The following is a 17301-nucleotide window of genomic DNA, read 5'->3' as shown; positions in this document are numbered from 1 at the left end:
CCAACACCAACAATTGACTCTAATGCAGTCGTTTCAGATTTCCTTCATTTTCAGGCTGGTTTTGTGGATTTGGAGCTAAATGTTGTGCCTGGGGCACGTCGTGTATTAATGATACTCGTTACCTGGAGAGGTTGGAAAAAGATATACGTTTCTTCCCTGTTCCAAAACCAAAGTCAAACCCTGAAAAGTGTAGGGTTAGCTAGCTAGCTACTGAAGATATAGCCTACTGAATGTATACACATGCTGCTTTTACAACGTTGTTTGACTTCCTCTGGAGATGCCTGTCCTGTTCAACACTGTTCATCTGCACACACTGTGATGCCACACAGCTGGTTCAATATCAGCAAAGTTTCCCTTTATATTCATTGTCTTGTGTGGCGATCAGCAGTGATGTGGTGGTTCACTTTTACACTGTGATCTGTAGCCTATAGTTCGGCTTTAGCTTCTAACTATCTTTGTCTTTTTAACCTGTTGTTGCTGCTGAGTCAGTTTGACATCCTGGATATATCCTTCAAACACAGACTGTAGACCCCTCTGTCTGCTTCTCTCTGGAATTATTATGAGACAGACCACTGATGAACTGAAAGCCCGCGTAGACCTGGTATTGCCATGCTTGCTGGAGATCCGAACACAAGTGGACAGCTGAAACACATCACTGTTCACACCTGTGTTTATCATGCGTCTCCAGCTGACCACGTCTTTTCAGATTCCATTACTGCCCACGTCACTTATCTTAGAAGGTCAGAGGGCCAAGCGCACAGTTATTACGTCCACACTCTCAACAGCAAGCTCACTAGTCACGTGAGCAGTTGTGTCGGCCAATACTCACACTGCAATTAACACACGCAGGCTTTTAGTTTTGAATGATGCGTCTAACGTAGAGAAGTGTGTTTGGTGCGTATAGTGTGGGCTGTTTTGATCCTTGTGTGTGGTGTGTGTGTGTTTCCTAACACAGTACACAGTAAATTTGTACAGAAAACATTAGCAACAGTTACAACAACAATATAACAATATAAAAGTGATAACTGATTTCTAGTTCTTGGCCTTCTTTAAGATTTTTTCCAGCCATCTTCTTTCGTTTTCTGGAACAATCTTAGTCTCGCCACAGTCTTTGTGGCGGGCCAGTTCCAAGAGGACTATTTGTCCATGGTGCCTGTGGAGGAATATGTTTCTCATTTAGTTCAGTGTTCAGAAAAATTGAATTACAACAAACACTCAACGAAGAAACAAGACTTGCAAGATCACAAGACTGTGCAAAATGTTACTCTAAATCTACAGCACCTGATTACCCACCTCACTTCTGGTGCACCGCCCACACACATCTTTGAGACAGCAAGTGGACGTCCTTCCTGCTGTCAAAATACGAGCCGCTGCCAGGCTGTCAGCCAGCTGGTGCAGATGTTGCTGCCTCTGACTGGAGGGACAAAGACAGGGGAGTATGAGACACCATGTTTCATTATCAACTCTTCAGTTGATAAAATGAATGCAACGTCTTCTCTTCTCCTACCTCAGCCCTGCGTTCAACACGGCGCTCGCAATGTGTCCATGGCTACAGTTTTCTACCAGGGCGTCCAGAGTGAGATTAGCCTGCTGGTGAATTAAGGCACTTGTTGTCTGAGCCAGTTTCAGCAACAAGGCTCAGCCCGTTCCTTCTCCCTCTGCGTCCACAGCCTTCTCAAGGTGGAGATAAAGCTCCTGTAAGGTGTTCATTGCTTCACAGGCAACTGCTGAGTGTAAGTTGTTCACCTGTATCGTGAGAATAAACATCGCCAGTTGAAACTGTAGTGTGCACGCTCAGAGACACAGCGTGAAAAAGAGGGAGATACAAAGAGGAAAGTGTGTACAATCCTTCCTCAGTGAGACCCAGAATTGATGTGCACTTCCGTACTGGTTTTTATTGTTTTAATGTTCAGAAGTAGCTTTGAAATAAGAAAACTGTCGCCATCATCAACCATAGCATCCTTTCACACTGTTCAGGACACCTATGTTGTAAAGTTTCAAGGACTCTTATGAAAAGCAAGGTCATGCATCCTTGGAATTGTTCCAGTAAACTTTAAACTATGCAAGGCAGATAAGAAAATGACTCTATTGCTTATTACAAGCAAAAGTGTTTCTAATGGAGAAGTGCTTTCTCCATTGGTCAAAGGATGACCCGATGTTTCCTCTGCTTTGAGCCCTCAATTTGTCGCATTTCCTCTTCGTTTCTGCCTTTTCAGAGGCAGACTTACGCCTACTGTGAATGTTCTGTTTTGTACCTTACTTGTTTTTTGTTGTTTGTTTTCGATGTTCCTTAACGTCTTTGATCATTCACAAATCGACCTCCTGAAGATGAAACAAAAGCAGCACTGTATGGATCCAGCGCCGGCCGGAGGTCAGGCTAACTCGCAGCAGATCAGAGTGATGTTGGTCACATCGGAGGAAACCATCATTGTATATGATTCTGGTTGTGAGGAGGCCATTGTGTAGACTGTGGCCTGTGTAACAAAGAAAGATAGATGAAGTAGCACAATGTTAACTTTTTATTCTCTCAAGACGGAGACATCACCGTGGCAACTGTACACTGAACACGAGGGGTCAAAGTCTGTAATTGCACCACGAGTACACACTGTAGAGTCTGTGAGCTTCAGGTTTGATGTTGAGTTCAATAAGCTGGTGGTTTCATTTACTATTAACCATAGAAGTCCTTTTTGTACTAATATTTCTGAACTGAGTGAAACAGGCGTCTTATGTGAAAATCAAATTCAACAGAAAGAGAAAGAGAAAAAAAACGCATACAAAACAAAACAAAAAAAAAAACACCTTGTGGTCTAATGAGCATCACTGTCAAGACGCAAGACGCTGATTTTAAAGATGTTGTTTACAGAGTTAATGCACAATAATATATTGTATATTGTTGCATCTTTAGCGCCTTCATTGGAAACATCTGCCTCCAGCTTCAACTGTTCTGCCCTCTGGCTTTAATTCGATCTTGAGTCTACTCGTCTTTACCTCAGACTGTGGTGCTATTTTGTTTTCTGTAGTTACCACTCGCCTGTTTAAACCTTTTAGTTTGGCAGTTTGAGAATCTGTGTTACCTGTACTATCAATAAAAAAGAGGAAATGCCCCAAATTTTTTTTGGTGTGTATCATCACTAGAATGTCCGAGAAAACAGTCTGAAGCTCCGGCCCCTGACTTACAAATAAGAGAATTAGAATAAAGACATGACAGCACGTATAAGAAGATGTTAAAGTACTTTTTAAAATGAAAATCATCAATATCTGAAAAGAAAAGTTGTTAACTCACCTTTCCAGATCAACAGTGCTCAGCTGCTCCATCCCATCCACCTCAACATAAACAGGTTTAGATTTTAGATGTGAATTAAGACTCTCCTCACAAAGTGTAAAGGCGGCATCATATTTAAGGGCAGCATGTCTATCACCTTATTTTGGAGTTCATCTGCCCCCTAGTGGCCAGAACATCAGAGATGATGAGGTTTGCCTCTTGACAAACAGACCTACCAAGTAAAGAGAATCTGTTAAAAGAAAGGATTCAGAACGGGACCTTGAGACCAGAGATGACATCTCCTCTCTTGTAGAAGTCTGTGCTTGCTGAAGCTTGCTCCACTAGTGTACCTGTAGCAAACCTGCTCTCACAGACAAAAAAGGCAGGCATCTTCCAAAGTGCTGCCACGTTAAATCTGACCCTGTAGATGCTGGCATAGTCCATTTTTTATTATTTATTTAAGATTAAACAGAAGCAGCTCTGTGTCTCTCTGAGTGTTGATGGAGAAACTGTGAGTGAGTGAGTGAGTGAGTGAGTGAGAGGAGAGATGAACACTGGGATGCATCATGTGGCGCAACTTGACCCTGTATTGATATAAACGGTATTGTTTAAATCTATATCTTGCTTGAAAATATATCGATATCTTGTAAAAAATCGATATAGTTTTCCATACATATTGGGCCCTATTGATCCCAAATAGCTAGGAGAAATTAAAAATGAAGGATATGTCCGTCTGTTGCTGCTTGTTGGGCTTGAGTTTGCCATGGGATGCTTCCAGCATTTTTTTAAATTTTTTTTTTGAGCATGCAATACCTTTGAGGTTATTCTCGAGAATCTCCTGGACAGTATTTGTCACTGTTTTGGATTGTTGCAATAATAATAAACATACATTTGCATAAAGCAAGCATATTTGTCCACTCCCATGTTGATAGGAACCTGAAAAATATCCCTACATGTACATTACAGGTACATTTAGAGCAGATAATGTTCTAAATGTTATGCAATTAGTTGCGATTGAATATTTTAATCAATGGACAGCCCTAATATCTGTACAAATATTCATGGAAATCCATTCAATAGCTGTTGAGCTTCCGCCTGGACCAAAGTGGTGCACTGACCAGCTGACCTTGCCCTCCACTGAGCTCTGCTGCTAAATACACTGAAATTATATCATAATCATTTAAATATTACCCATAGCCTATTTCATATAGCATAACTTATGCGTGACAAAATGTAAAGGTCAAGCACTGGGATAGAGGGCCTTGCATACTACATAGAAATGACACTATGCAACACACAGTTGTATATGTAAAGCTTGTGGGTTTAATATGGCAATTTTCACCACTAGATAGAATCAACACATGGGATTCAATCCAGCTAAGTCAAATATATGCACCACTTAGAGATCAGGACACTACAAAATACACCTCTGATTCATCAACCCCCATTAAAAGTGCTGATCGTACAGTTTGTGTAGACCACAAACACTTTCTCATCAGCATCAGTAGAAGTACAGCATCAGAGACAGAGGCTGGGCAGCGGCACACCAGGCTTTCCTTGTTGCATTGGTGAAACACATCCACATAAAGACACAGCCACCGGCAAAACATCTTCAAATAGAGACAATTACAAAACACCATTTCTTTGTGGGTACAGTATGTGAATAAAGTCTGGTAATCATACAGGCAGCATGTATGACACATGGGTTATACTACAATACAGTATATATACAGTCGCAGTGAGTGGAGAGATGACAAATGTGAACTCGCTTCTTCTCGCTCCCTCTCTTGCATCCTATTCACAGCTCTGCTTATGTGTTGATGAGTGTGAACAGACTTTTCTCCGTGCGGAGAGGCAGAAGGCGAGTGTGCAGCCGTTTTCGGCACTGGAAACACATTGTGGTGGTAGTGTTGCTTGATGCCTGCTCCCGTGCCCAGTCAGCGGGCATATGCTGCTGTCGCTGTAAGAAGCACATGCGAGGAGCCCGAGAAGCCCTGCTGAAGTTGACGCAAAACTCAACGCTCTTCCTGACAGAGTGTAGGATCTGCAGACGTGTTCCTGCAGAATGTTACAAAAGTGTTTTGTCTTTCGTTTTACAGTTCAAGCAGTAAAGATGTGTTAAGATACCTCCTATTAAAACTGAGGAAATATCAGTAGCCCAAAAGAGTGGATAACAGTACTTCACAGAGAAAGAACACAACACACAATTTGGGTTGTGAACTGCCACTAGGCACATTTTAAAGAGGTTTGGAAAGTGACTTTTAAAAGCAGCCTTGAGCAAAAACCAAAAAGAAATCTCCAACTTTTCTCAGTGTTATAATGAAGCAGTGTATACATTGCTGGCAGTGGGTCACTATTCTCTAAAGGAATGTCTCAAGATATGGACGGTTCTTCTATGTTATCATCTTGCACCATATGGACACCTTAAAAAAAAATTGGATCAAATCCCTGGTCGTTGTTGCTAGGATCAAAACAGTCTGCGATGAGGGGTAAAAACTGTACATTTACAATGTAGATATACTGTACAACAGCCTCACATCTGAAAACATACAGTACACATTTAGTGTAAAAGCAGAAGACGACACAAAAAGCTCCCAGTACTCTTAAATCTACTGTTTTCTTATGTCACGTACCATTTTGCATCCAGCTGGATTAAAAAGCTTCGATTGACTACAGGCTGCTATCAGAGTCCCTCCCACTATTGTTCATGTAAAATAACACACATCACTAAAAAACAAAAATCAGCAGGAAATGCAAGGGAATGGTTCATTTTACAGTTATGGGTTCCTGTTTTTCTTTAAATAAATCATACAAAAATAGTAGTGTACAGTATACAATCTGTCATGGTCCTTTTGATTCTCAGTGTCCGCGGTGAGTGTATAACTCACCTACACACACACACTCACTGGTTCATGACTAATAAGTGATGTCTGATGCTTCTCAGATAGTGCCAGTGCCTGGCTCCAGTCTTTGGGGAGTCGGTCCGTCACTCGTCCTCCGTGGCTCAGCTGCTTCACAAACAGACTGACTCTCCAGTCTGATAATCATTCCTCCCACAGGTCGCCCTCCAACTCGCTCCTCATCCCGTCTCTCAGGTTATCTTTGCAGGTCTCCAGGGAGGTAAATAAACGAGCCCCTATGATCCCTCTTTCCCCTCTGAGCTCTCCGGCGGCGCTGGAGGCCCCTCCGCCGTGGGGGACTGGGCTCCTCCAGGACCATCTGCACACAAACCCCAAAAAGACACAATAACAAATGTGTTGCCGGGCCCATTGCTGTGGGTAACAGTATGACGTCACATGTCAGCAAGTCAAAATATTGCTAGTTTCACAATATGAATTTTTCATATATTAAAAATTATACTGGTATTATTGTAAAGGAGATAAAATGGCACACCCTTAATACATTCCCACAGTTTCAAGGTGTATACCCAAGATTAGAGTCACCAATCTGACCAAATGTCTCTCCTTCTGTTCCTGAGTTATGACATTACCTAATAGCCAGAAAACTGATTTTGCAGAACATTATAATGTTACAATGTGAAACTGACCTTTGACCTTTGGGATCTAAAATGTAATCACTTCAACACCATTTATCCTGTTAGATATTTGTGTTAAATTTTATCGTAATTAGCGCACTGAATTCTCGAGATCACGAGTACAAGCGGCCGAAATGAGTTTCCTACGCAGAGTGGCTGGGCTCAGCCTTAGAGATAGGGTGAGGAGCTCAGACATCTGGGAGGGACTTGGAGTAGAGCCGCTGCTCCTCCACATCGAGAGGAGCTAGTTGAGGTCGTTCGGGCGTCTGGTAAGGATGCCTTCCGGGCGCCTCCCTTGGGAGGTGTTCCAGGCATGTCCAACCGGGAAGAGACACGCTGGAGGGCACGCTGGAGGGATTACATCGCCCGGCTGGCCTGGGAACGCCTCAGGGGTTCCCTCGGAAGTGCTGACGTTAGTGGCTGGGGAGAGGACTGTCTGGGCTTCTTTGCTGAGGCTGCTGTCCCCGTGACACGGACCCGGATAAGATTAGGACGACGACTACGAGTACGAGGACAAATTCTGAATTACAGCCAAAAACGTGTCTTGTGAGGTCACAGAGACCTTGACCTTTGAATTAGTTCATCGTTGAGTCCGAGTGGATGTTTCTGCCAAATTTGAGGAAATTCCCTCAAGGCGTTGATGGGGCTCGTTTATGCTCAACTTGAGAGACTGAGACGGAGATGGTTGGAGCCTTCTGTCTGTGCTCTGTGTTCATTTCATTAGTATTTGTGCATGTTTTCTGAAAGCTCATGAAACGGAGCAGATCAGGGGGGCGGTGTAGCCTAGTCCAAGTGAGAAACGACAATAGGAGACCACAAATAAAATTTAAATGATGGCGGATTGGAATAAATCGGCAATACAGTGAAAAGAATTCTCCGTCCACATCCGTCAGGATGTAGTTAACGGCCTCACACTGTGAATTTTTGGTGAATGCAAGACAAATTGAGTCATTATATGTGATTTAGCAGCATGCTCATGTCCTTGCTCCCCATGCAGTCAAAAATACTCTGCACAACAGTTATCTAAATTTGGCACGCCTGGTAGTCACACTCATGCCAGAGTCGTGATGAACGATTTAGGATGATTATGGCATGAAATTGGCCTCTTATCGCTAATTCCCAAGTTGCAATCTGCATCCAAAGATGGCCCGAATGCTTCTAACTGGAGCTGATCAATCCAAAGTCTTCAGCCACAAATCTTTGGCATGTCTGGCAGTCGTATATGGACGAGGGCCAGGCCGGAAGGACTGGGTGTCTCAGCAGAACACACTCAGCTACACAGGAAGCTAGCAGTGTCAGGCTTGGACTGAGTTAAATTTGAAGTGATGCGTCATCTGTTTACCAGTGATACCCATCATCTTTTCTTTATCTTAAAGACTTTAAATATAACCTATGCCAACAGTTAGATATGATCCATTAAAGTTAGATATAATTTCATGCCAGGCAACCTTTCAGACTAAATTACTCAGTGCACGATGTCACTACAAAGTCAACTTACAGTTTGACTTAGCCTTGCACTCAATATTATAATGATTATAAAGAAGACATTGTGTACTTTACCTTTGAGGGACAGCTCAGCCAGCTTTAGGGGCAGGTCGCCAGGGTTTACACCTGCTGGTGAGCCCAGGATGTCAGGCAGGGCATTTCTCCTCCCCGAGCGCCCCGAGGAGGCAAAGTCCAACACTGGCTCTACTTCCGTCATCTCAGGACCCCTCTATGATAAAAACAGGGACAGTGTGATGCTTAACTGTTGCGTACCCTTGATCACAACAAGAAAGAACGAGTACTCTGTGGTTATCTTAGTAGGTTTTGACAATGTTTCGATCCTTCTTGGATCTCCTTCGGGTCAAAATGTTTGGAAGGTTGAATCCACGCCTTTAGTTATACATAATGCACAGCGTGGTGTCGTCGTCAAACATCTAAACCACTCAAGATGGTAAAACATCCGACAATTGACAAGTCAATTAATTATATAGAAAATACATGAGGAATTTCTGTAAACTGACATTATCTTTTTAGTTACAGTGTAGAGAATTTGAATATAGGTCACATGGTGTGGGACGGCCATCTTGGACGCCATCTTGTGAGATACATGCTATGTTACCAAAATGTATGCACTCCAATCCCAAAACTAGATAGTGTCCAATGTCCGGGTGTCTGAACATCAGGGTCTGTCATCCAGCCTTGGACGTCCAAGTCGTGTGGATCTTTCGTCTGTTGTCCTACTATCTAACATCGAGTATCTTAGCATTATTTTAGGGCTGACACCTTCTGGTCGGTTGGTTGTTTGCTTAGTTGATATGCTCTTGTCTGACCGAAGTCATATTGGTCGGATAGCCGGTGGAGGAGGATGAGGTTTCCTTTTTTCAGACGAGAGGCTTTGGTAGCTATGATACGTAATATACAAATAAGTAAAAATGTCGGCATGAGGTAGAGTACTGGCTGTGGTTCTTGCTCTGGAGGAAGAGGAGGTTGAAGCACATAGGGAGAGAGGAAGGACCTGTTAGTTTTATCTGATCAGCAGTTTTAATGTCTCCTCCATTGTTGCCGTTGTTGTTCAGCGCCCAGCACCTTGTCACGCTGCTTGCGTTTGTAGTATAGTGTAAATATGTGGCAAAGAATTTGAAGAATGCACCGGCCTTAGGAATAAAAACTCTTGGTGGACACACAATGCTATTTAATTAATCTAGAAATACATGCAGATTATTTTCCCCCATCGATCAATGTGTTGCAGAGTAAAATTTCAGTTGGCTGAGATTTTCTTTGGTTGCTAAAGCTAGCTAACTAGCTAACGAATAGCAAAAGAAGCATTTGTAATGTTGTGTTGTGATGTGCATTTGGGCTGGATTTAAATCAAACCGACATACATGACATAAGGTACACGGTCTCATTTCTAATAAGCCACTGTTCTTTTGCCTTGTTAGCATGTACTGCATATGGAAACCATCTGTGCAGTATAGTAACTGAGTCCGACTCTAAGTACATTTCTTATGATCTAGTTAGCCTGGTATTTCCCCCAAAGCTGACGTTTACTGGTCGTTTTAATGACATTGCCTTTGACTGATATGTTACATTTTGAGTGATACAGAGCAAAGCAGTGACCACTTATCTTGACATATCTCGGGAAACGAAATGCACCCTCTCTGTTTAGTGATTTGAGCATCAAGAGAAAAGATTTATTATTGAAGCGGAGGATGTGTCTGTCTGGTCTCATGGCAACCAGCAGCTGGGGAGTCAGCTCTAGGCTACGCTGGTGACAGGCAGAATTACATCCCTCGTCACACACACACACACAAGCACAGCACTCAGTGAGCACACACACACACACACACACACAAATACAGCGGGCCGCTGTTGCCATGGCAACTATATAGAAAAAGCACCACTGGCAGGTAAACATATGACTCAAATCCATTCTCTCACTATCTCACTTTCTCTTCCCCGTCTCCCTCTTTTGTTGTGTTGCCTCGCTTTAAATAGCCATACCATTCTGTGGAGCAAAATCCCATTTCCCATTCCTCTCTCTCAACAAAGGAATGACATGTGAGTTAATGCGCACTTGCAGCTATAAACTCACACACATACAGACTCGCACACACACACACACACACACACACAAACACACACACACACAATCTAGATCTCCAGGAAAAGGGCCACAGGTTGGCCATCTGTTAGCCTTAAGCACTGTTGTAGCTCCGCCATTGAGCTCATTGGAGCCACAGGAATAAATTGTGGCCTATTTTTAAAATCATTCCATGAGCATAAACATTTTTCCTCCAACACTATCACATCATCACACATTGACCACCACACCTGTGACCCTACACGTCCAGGGAGGAATGTACAAGGTGAACACAATGACATCATAACCTTTGCCTGGCTTTGTTTGATTACAGGTGACACATAGCATTTTTGAACTTCAATATATAATCATCAAATTAACTGTGCTACCTACAATTAGCATACATGATCGATAGCCTTTATTTGACAGGAAAAATAATGTTTTGAAATATATGATTTCATGTCCGCCCTCCCACCATGGCGCCCTTGGTTTTACTGTACTGGATAAACATACAGTAAGATACTATAATTAATGCATTCATGATTCATAGATGTTAAATGCTGTTGCACATTTAATATTGTGCCCTGTCAAACACATTTATAGTAGTCGAATCAGGGCCGCAGCCAGTATTTAAAGGTCAGGTGTCCAGCGCATCCCCTCACCCCCACCACCTTTAGATTCAATGTATGCATTTGTAATAATTGTAATAATGTAAGTACTTTATTAACTGTTATTATACCTTATTCAATATACATATTTCCTGACATAAAGGTCTAATAGTGAATGGAAACCTTTATTAATTTATTATTTTGTTTGATTTTTTTTCATCTACAAGCACCCCCTGGCTAATGACTCAAAAAGCTAATAGGATACTTCAACAATTTTCAACCAGCTTTGTATCATAACAATGTGAGTAGTATGTGAAAATGAACTGTTCTCCATCTAACAAAAAGGTTTCGCCAGGTTTCGCTGGCTCTTGGGCTGTTGCTCGAACTACAGGCTGTACTTTCGCATTTTCATGTTGCCCGCCACCCATACCGCCACGGACACAAAGAGCATCGAAGCAGATCAAGAGACAGACCTGCACCTCGCTCTCCCTCCTTCAATCTCAAACTAAAATCCCATCAAACTGTAAAACTAGGCAGCACTGACTGAATATAAATCAATATTATTTCAAGGCAGTTGAATCGTACGCACCTGGACTTAGTTTTGTCTTAGAAGACGTTTCACCTCTTATCCAAGAGGCTTCATCAGTTCATGCTTGTTTCTGACTAGGCTGGAACTAGGCTTTTTTTCTGTTTTGGATCTTTGTTGTTTTTATCCTCTGTGAGGCACTTTGTGTTACTGTTGTATGAAAAGTGCCATATAAATAAAGTTGATTTGATTTGAACTAGTCTGACAAACTGGTGTGGAAATAACCCAGGTATTTTAACCTCTGAGGAGGTCTTCACAAGGCCAATGATGTCACTGGTCGTTAGAGTCACATGAGGCCATTTGTGAACGACCATTGTTTTTAGAGGTTAAGCTGTTAAATCTCCTGGACAGCATTATAGGTGGGGGATCGAGTTTGTGAACAGGAAGTGGGCATAGTGAAAATGGAAGCTAAGCTACACAGCGCTGCTCAAATATAAGCTACGATCCTGTTACTGTGTTGCTTATGTCTTGTCTCAAATGTTTTTAGAAACATATGTTAGCTTCCTGTTTAACTGTTACAAGAGACTGTTTCCTGCCAGCCAGCCGCCACTGTCTCAAACCATTGTGTTTGCATTATGGTGATGTGCAATCTGGTTGTCGTCCCTTTTCTCTGTTCTCTCTGGTTCTGTAGCACCAGTTTCAGAAGTATTTACGTTTTCTACTGCATAGACATCCTACTTTTAATAAAAGGCTATCTTTCCAGCAGTAAAATAGTCCTTTAATTAAGTATCATAAACTTTTATTTGCCAAGGAGCTTATTTTCTACACCTATCCAAGATCCAGTGGAAAAATCTCAACTTTTTAACGAGGAGAAAAAATAAGTTGTTGTCACATTAAAGCCCTGTTATATTTATCTTTACATTAAAAACTTAACTTGTAGGCGATGCGCTCAATATCAGTTCTTCCCTGTATTGAAAATAGTATTTAATATTGATATTTTTGATGGTATTGTATCAAAATCACAGTATCTTGAAAACACCATTAGCAAAGAGAACATTTGCCCAGCAACTCAGGAGTACAAAGCACAGTCTGTACTTTGAATTCAACAGATGATAACAGATAATATATATATATATATATATATATATATATATACAGTATGTGTATTTATATAATATAAAAGTGACAGCCATAATCCATCATGTTACTTAAGTCCACTCATGAACATAAAAACACTGAGTAAATGTACTCTAATTTCAGGTCTTTCAATTGAAGTGCTGTCTTCTGAGCCGTTCTGGGGCTGCAGCACTAAACTTGACCTTTCAGTTGGATCTTACTGTAGGCGTCCTGGAAGGCCAGAACATTGTTCCAGTTTTCCTTCTGTGGCCTCACGTGTCAAAGCTCGTCTTTGTCCAGGGGTTCAGAGGCCACAGTTAAACTCAAAGTCCAACAGTAGGAGTGTAATCGGGGCCAAGAAGCAGGAAGGACACTTCACACATCTCGTCTTTCCTTCCTGCTTCAGTCTATCTGACAGGCTCGTCAAGCTGAACGACTGATTGTCACTGAAAAGCTCGGATTCATCTGTTAATCTGGATAATTAAGGCTTGGGCTGAAATATTGACTTGCTGTAATGTCACATCTTTACTGACCTTCTGTTTAATACCAGATACTGGCCACAATCTCCCACAGCTAATGTGACAGCTTTTCAGTGCAGTGTGGGAGGATTTTCCTCAGCAGCTGGAGGGGTTTTAATCTTTAAAACCTGGATGCCTCCATCCACCTTCAGAAGCTGTTTGCTCAGCTAATACAGACTGTTGGCTTTGTTTTAGTACGCAGTAATGTAGGACTGGGCTATATATCAATTCTATATTGATATGGTGATATGAGACTAGATATCATCCTCGATTTTGGAGAGTGTAATTCAGTTCAATTCAATAGAGCATTATTTATCCTTGTGACAGAGAATGCTTCAAATTACACTAACACTAAGTACAGTAACCACAATTTAACGTTCACAACCAGTGGGTGTGCTGGGTCAGGTTCACTCACTAGGCCCAGTTTTAGAACAACAGTGTATCAAATATCTGGCAAAATATACAAATAAACAAGAGAGAAGTGTTTTCACGGAGCAGAAGCAAAAACCAGTGCCTAATAGAGTTACAATAGGAGTACGATACGTACAAGGGTTACTAAAAATGAACTAAAATGGTGGAAAAAAAATAAAATGGTGGACAAAAACAGACAGACAATGCTATACTGACTATGATATAACAATGAGAGGCAGTATTGCAAATGACTGACAAGGTGATATCGCATTGACAAGTGAACATGATATTCAAGAATAATTTTGCACATGATGGCACGGCAAGAGGGTTCCTGGTTTGAACCCAGGGTGGGAGAGCCCCTCTGTGTGGATGCATTTTCTCTCCGTGTAAGCACAGGTTTCCTCCAGGTACTCCAGCTTCCTCCCACAGTCCAAAGACATGCAGGTTAATTGGTGACTCTAAATTGTCCGTAGGTGTGAATGTGAGTGTGAATGGTTGTCTGTGTCTATGTGTCAGCCCTGTGATAGTCTGGTGACCTGTCCAGGGTGAACCCCGCCTCTCGTGCAAGATCAGATGTGATAGGCTCCAGCCCTACATGACCCCTAATGGGATAAGCGGTTACGGAAAATGAACGAATGAATGAATTTGGGGGATGGGGGGGGGTTTGTCCTTAAAAATTAAGCAGTTAGTTACACGTTAAGGGGTGATGGGTTTCTGAAAGTTTTCAGTCATGTCATACAGGATGTGTCACATTTGTTGGTACCAAGGGAATATTTACTTGGCAGGTTCTTGAATAGAAATTGGTTTTAACATTTTCTGAACACAGCAGAAGAGACAATATGTAATATATGTCGGTGCTGGTTGCCTGGATGCAGTCTATCAAGCTCTCAGCATCTCTTTCACTTTCTTGCTCTGTCCGTGGTGCTGAAAGCTTCCATTCACCATCTGAGAAAATGTCTGTTGAAACAGGTTTTTTTTTTTGTCAGGGTCCTTGGACTTATATTTCCATTTAAAAAAGCAGGCGCTCTCTCACAAAGCCAGCAAGGCTTCTTCTGAACAGAGCCACTCTCAGCGGCGTTGAGAGCACGGTGAGGTTTGATCGAGACAATAGCCTGTGCTCTTGTGGCCAGAATTACCTTTCAGCATTGAATGTAATGGGCGGTTCAAGTGCAGAGATGCAACAGACCTGCTCTGTTACACACACAGAGGAAGACATTGGGGCTTTTTTTTTTTTTTATTTGCACATGTCAAACTGACAAGATATGAAAGAATAAGTTTGGCAGCATGATTATTTACACACAGCGGCCCTGCGATATGGAGGATGTTTCAAGCAAACACTGTATAATTTGCCGCTAAATTATAGAGGTCAGTGTGTTTAGAAAAAGCCCAGGTAGCAATTTGCAGCATTAATGAGCTCTTATTTAATCGAATAGCTGTTTGCAGTTTTAAAGAAGAAAAGAAAGCCTTTGTGTCCTCTGCATCTTTGTTCCCCTCTGCGTAAACAGCCGTTAACCTCTGACAGTTCTTCAGTCAAAAGGCTTTCACCACTCCACCTTGTTGCATAACATACCTGTGGCTTGTTCCTGTGTCTGACTGTGCCCGGGCTGACATCTTAGTATCTAGGTCAACTTTCCTGACAAGATAATCCCATCTAAACTGTTGTTGGATTATCAGCTAAAATAAACCTGTTCAGTTGATGGGTCACTGCCTGTTCAATGTTTAATCCAACGGCTTAATGAAAGTTACCAAACAGATGTCATTATCAGGACTGGAGGCTGTTATCGACACTGATAGTTTAGCTACTGAAAGCCAATGCTTTGCACCCAAGTTGTTCATATTTATCCATACAATTGCAAAGAGGGAAAAACCTCTATATTTAAATCTTCATTGTAGGGCTGGGCAATATGGAGAAAAATTAAATATCATGATATTTTTGATCAAATATCTCGATATTATGATGATATCATAGATTTGACTATTGGTGCTTCAACAAAATATTCATGCAATTATATTTTTGGTGAACAATCCTCAGCAATATGGATATACGATGACTGACTAAGTGGGTAAAGGCAAATGACAGCTCGAACAGTCTGGTAGGTTCAGAAAATGACATCACTTTATTGTCGTCAGACCATCACAGGGCTGACACAGAAGCCCCTTTTACACTGCCAGATTTTCGACGAATGTTGGGTGTTGCGTTTTGCCGGCAAGCTGCGAGCGTTTAGACACACAGAGCTGGCTGGCGAGTTGATCCGAGGTGCCCAATTTTCCGGGTCCTAGGGGTAGACATATTGGCGGAACCTTTTTGGTTTAAAAAGAACGAGGCGGCCTTCCGCCACGGGAGGGGCTGTTGTTGACTTGTGGGAGGAGCTGCTGATGACGCCGCACGTGCGACCCACTGGCGGTAGATAAACAGGATACAGCTGATAGCAGGAATTAGCGAGCAGCTAGTAGCAAGAGGGAAACGCAAACCTGACAGACACTGTAAAGATTAAAGATGAGTAACTGGGGAGACAAGGAATTGTGCGCCCTCCTTGTCCTCGCAAATGAAGAGGCCATTAACCATCAGATAACAAGGACGGTGAAGAACAGGCCGACTTACGAGAGAATCGCCGAAGGACTGAGCAGCCGCGGCTTCCCTCGGAGTACGTCACTGGTTACGTGACACGCTGAGCTAGACGTTTTGTTACTTGCTCACGCCCCCCATTGCCCCGAAAAAGGCACATTCTGTATAAACAAAAGTAGGTAGGAGGCATTTTGCTGCACTCCCCGATTTTGTTTTTATACTGCCAATGCTGAAAAAAGACTGATTGGGCTTTCCTGCAAATTTGCACCCGGAGGAAACCCACGCTGACACGGGGAGAACATGCAAACTCTGCACAGAAGGGCTCTGTGCAGGGTTCAAACCCGTGACCCCGGGTTTGAATCAGGGACACTCTTGCTGTGAGGCGATAATGCTAACCACTCCACCACCATATCACCCCCAAAATGCTGTGAAATTTAAGGAGCCTTTCCTTTCGGTCCGGCACTCCATTGACTCAAGAAGCTTTAGTGCTGCCATGGTGAAATTTTAATGTTTGGTGATGTAAACGTCTTGCCTTTTATTTTCTGTTAGCTTTGCTGACAGACAGCTGGCTAGCTGTGTTAACATGCGCAAACATAGTGCTCACTGCCCACCGTCCAGTCTCCATTGGCTCAGCCGGGTCAGGTGGGAGCTAGCTGGCGCCGCTGCTCATTCAATTATCACTGGTCACGTCAACCTGGTGGCAGAATGCTACTGAAACATGGTGGCCAACCTCTGGTCTCCCCCAAGGTCACCACAGTGAGTAAGCCCGTTTATCATTGTTAACTACAGTATGTTAGCACCACTAGCTGTGCCGACACTGCTTATGGTGTCAATAGAGCTCACAGTGAACACATGTCTAACAATACTAAAGTGGTTTTACAGCTCAAAACTGAGCCACTTACTTAGCAGTGGGGGTGGAACAATGTTTCCACAACAATGCTGTTGGCTCGGGATGGCGTTAGTAGTTGTAGCAGCTAAATAAGTGGCGCTGCTAGCCTGGCTGGTGCGCAGTGCAGAGTGGCCAAGGCTAGCTAACCAGTGAAGACAAGGTGAGCAGTGGGCGCTATGTTCATGCATGTCAACACGGCTACCTGTCTCCCACCAAATCTGGGTGGTGCTCAGTGCAGTAAACTGAACAGTAATAAAATTAACAAAAAATATAAATCAGTGATTAAAGGTTAACTGTTGACAACC

The 17301-nt window shown here is 42.6% G+C and overlaps 1 protein-coding gene across 1 annotated transcript in view; it reads right to left on the bottom strand.

The window, feature by feature from the left end:
- Positions 1 to 4562: 4562 nt before the first annotated feature.
- The window catches only part of pkib (protein kinase (cAMP-dependent, catalytic) inhibitor beta), a 31864-nt gene continuing 19125 nt past the window's right edge, over positions 4563 to 17301 (bottom strand). The window contains exons 2-3 of the mRNA XM_049602763.1: positions 8358 to 8511; positions 4563 to 6481 (exon numbers count right to left, since the gene is read on the bottom strand). Coding sequence (XP_049458720.1) covers positions 6399 to 6481; positions 8358 to 8499 — 225 coding nt within the window. The 5' untranslated portion in view covers positions 8500 to 8511 and the 3' untranslated portion in view covers positions 4563 to 6398. The remainder of the gene's footprint in view (positions 6482 to 8357; positions 8512 to 17301) is intronic.

This window comes from Epinephelus fuscoguttatus, linkage group LG17 (assembly GCF_011397635.1).
Source record: "Epinephelus fuscoguttatus linkage group LG17, E.fuscoguttatus.final_Chr_v1".
Classification (NCBI taxonomy): Eukaryota; Metazoa; Chordata; class Actinopteri; order Perciformes; family Serranidae; genus Epinephelus; species Epinephelus fuscoguttatus.
Note: the sequence above shows the minus strand (reverse complement) of the source record. Positions and strands in the feature narration are given on the sequence as shown.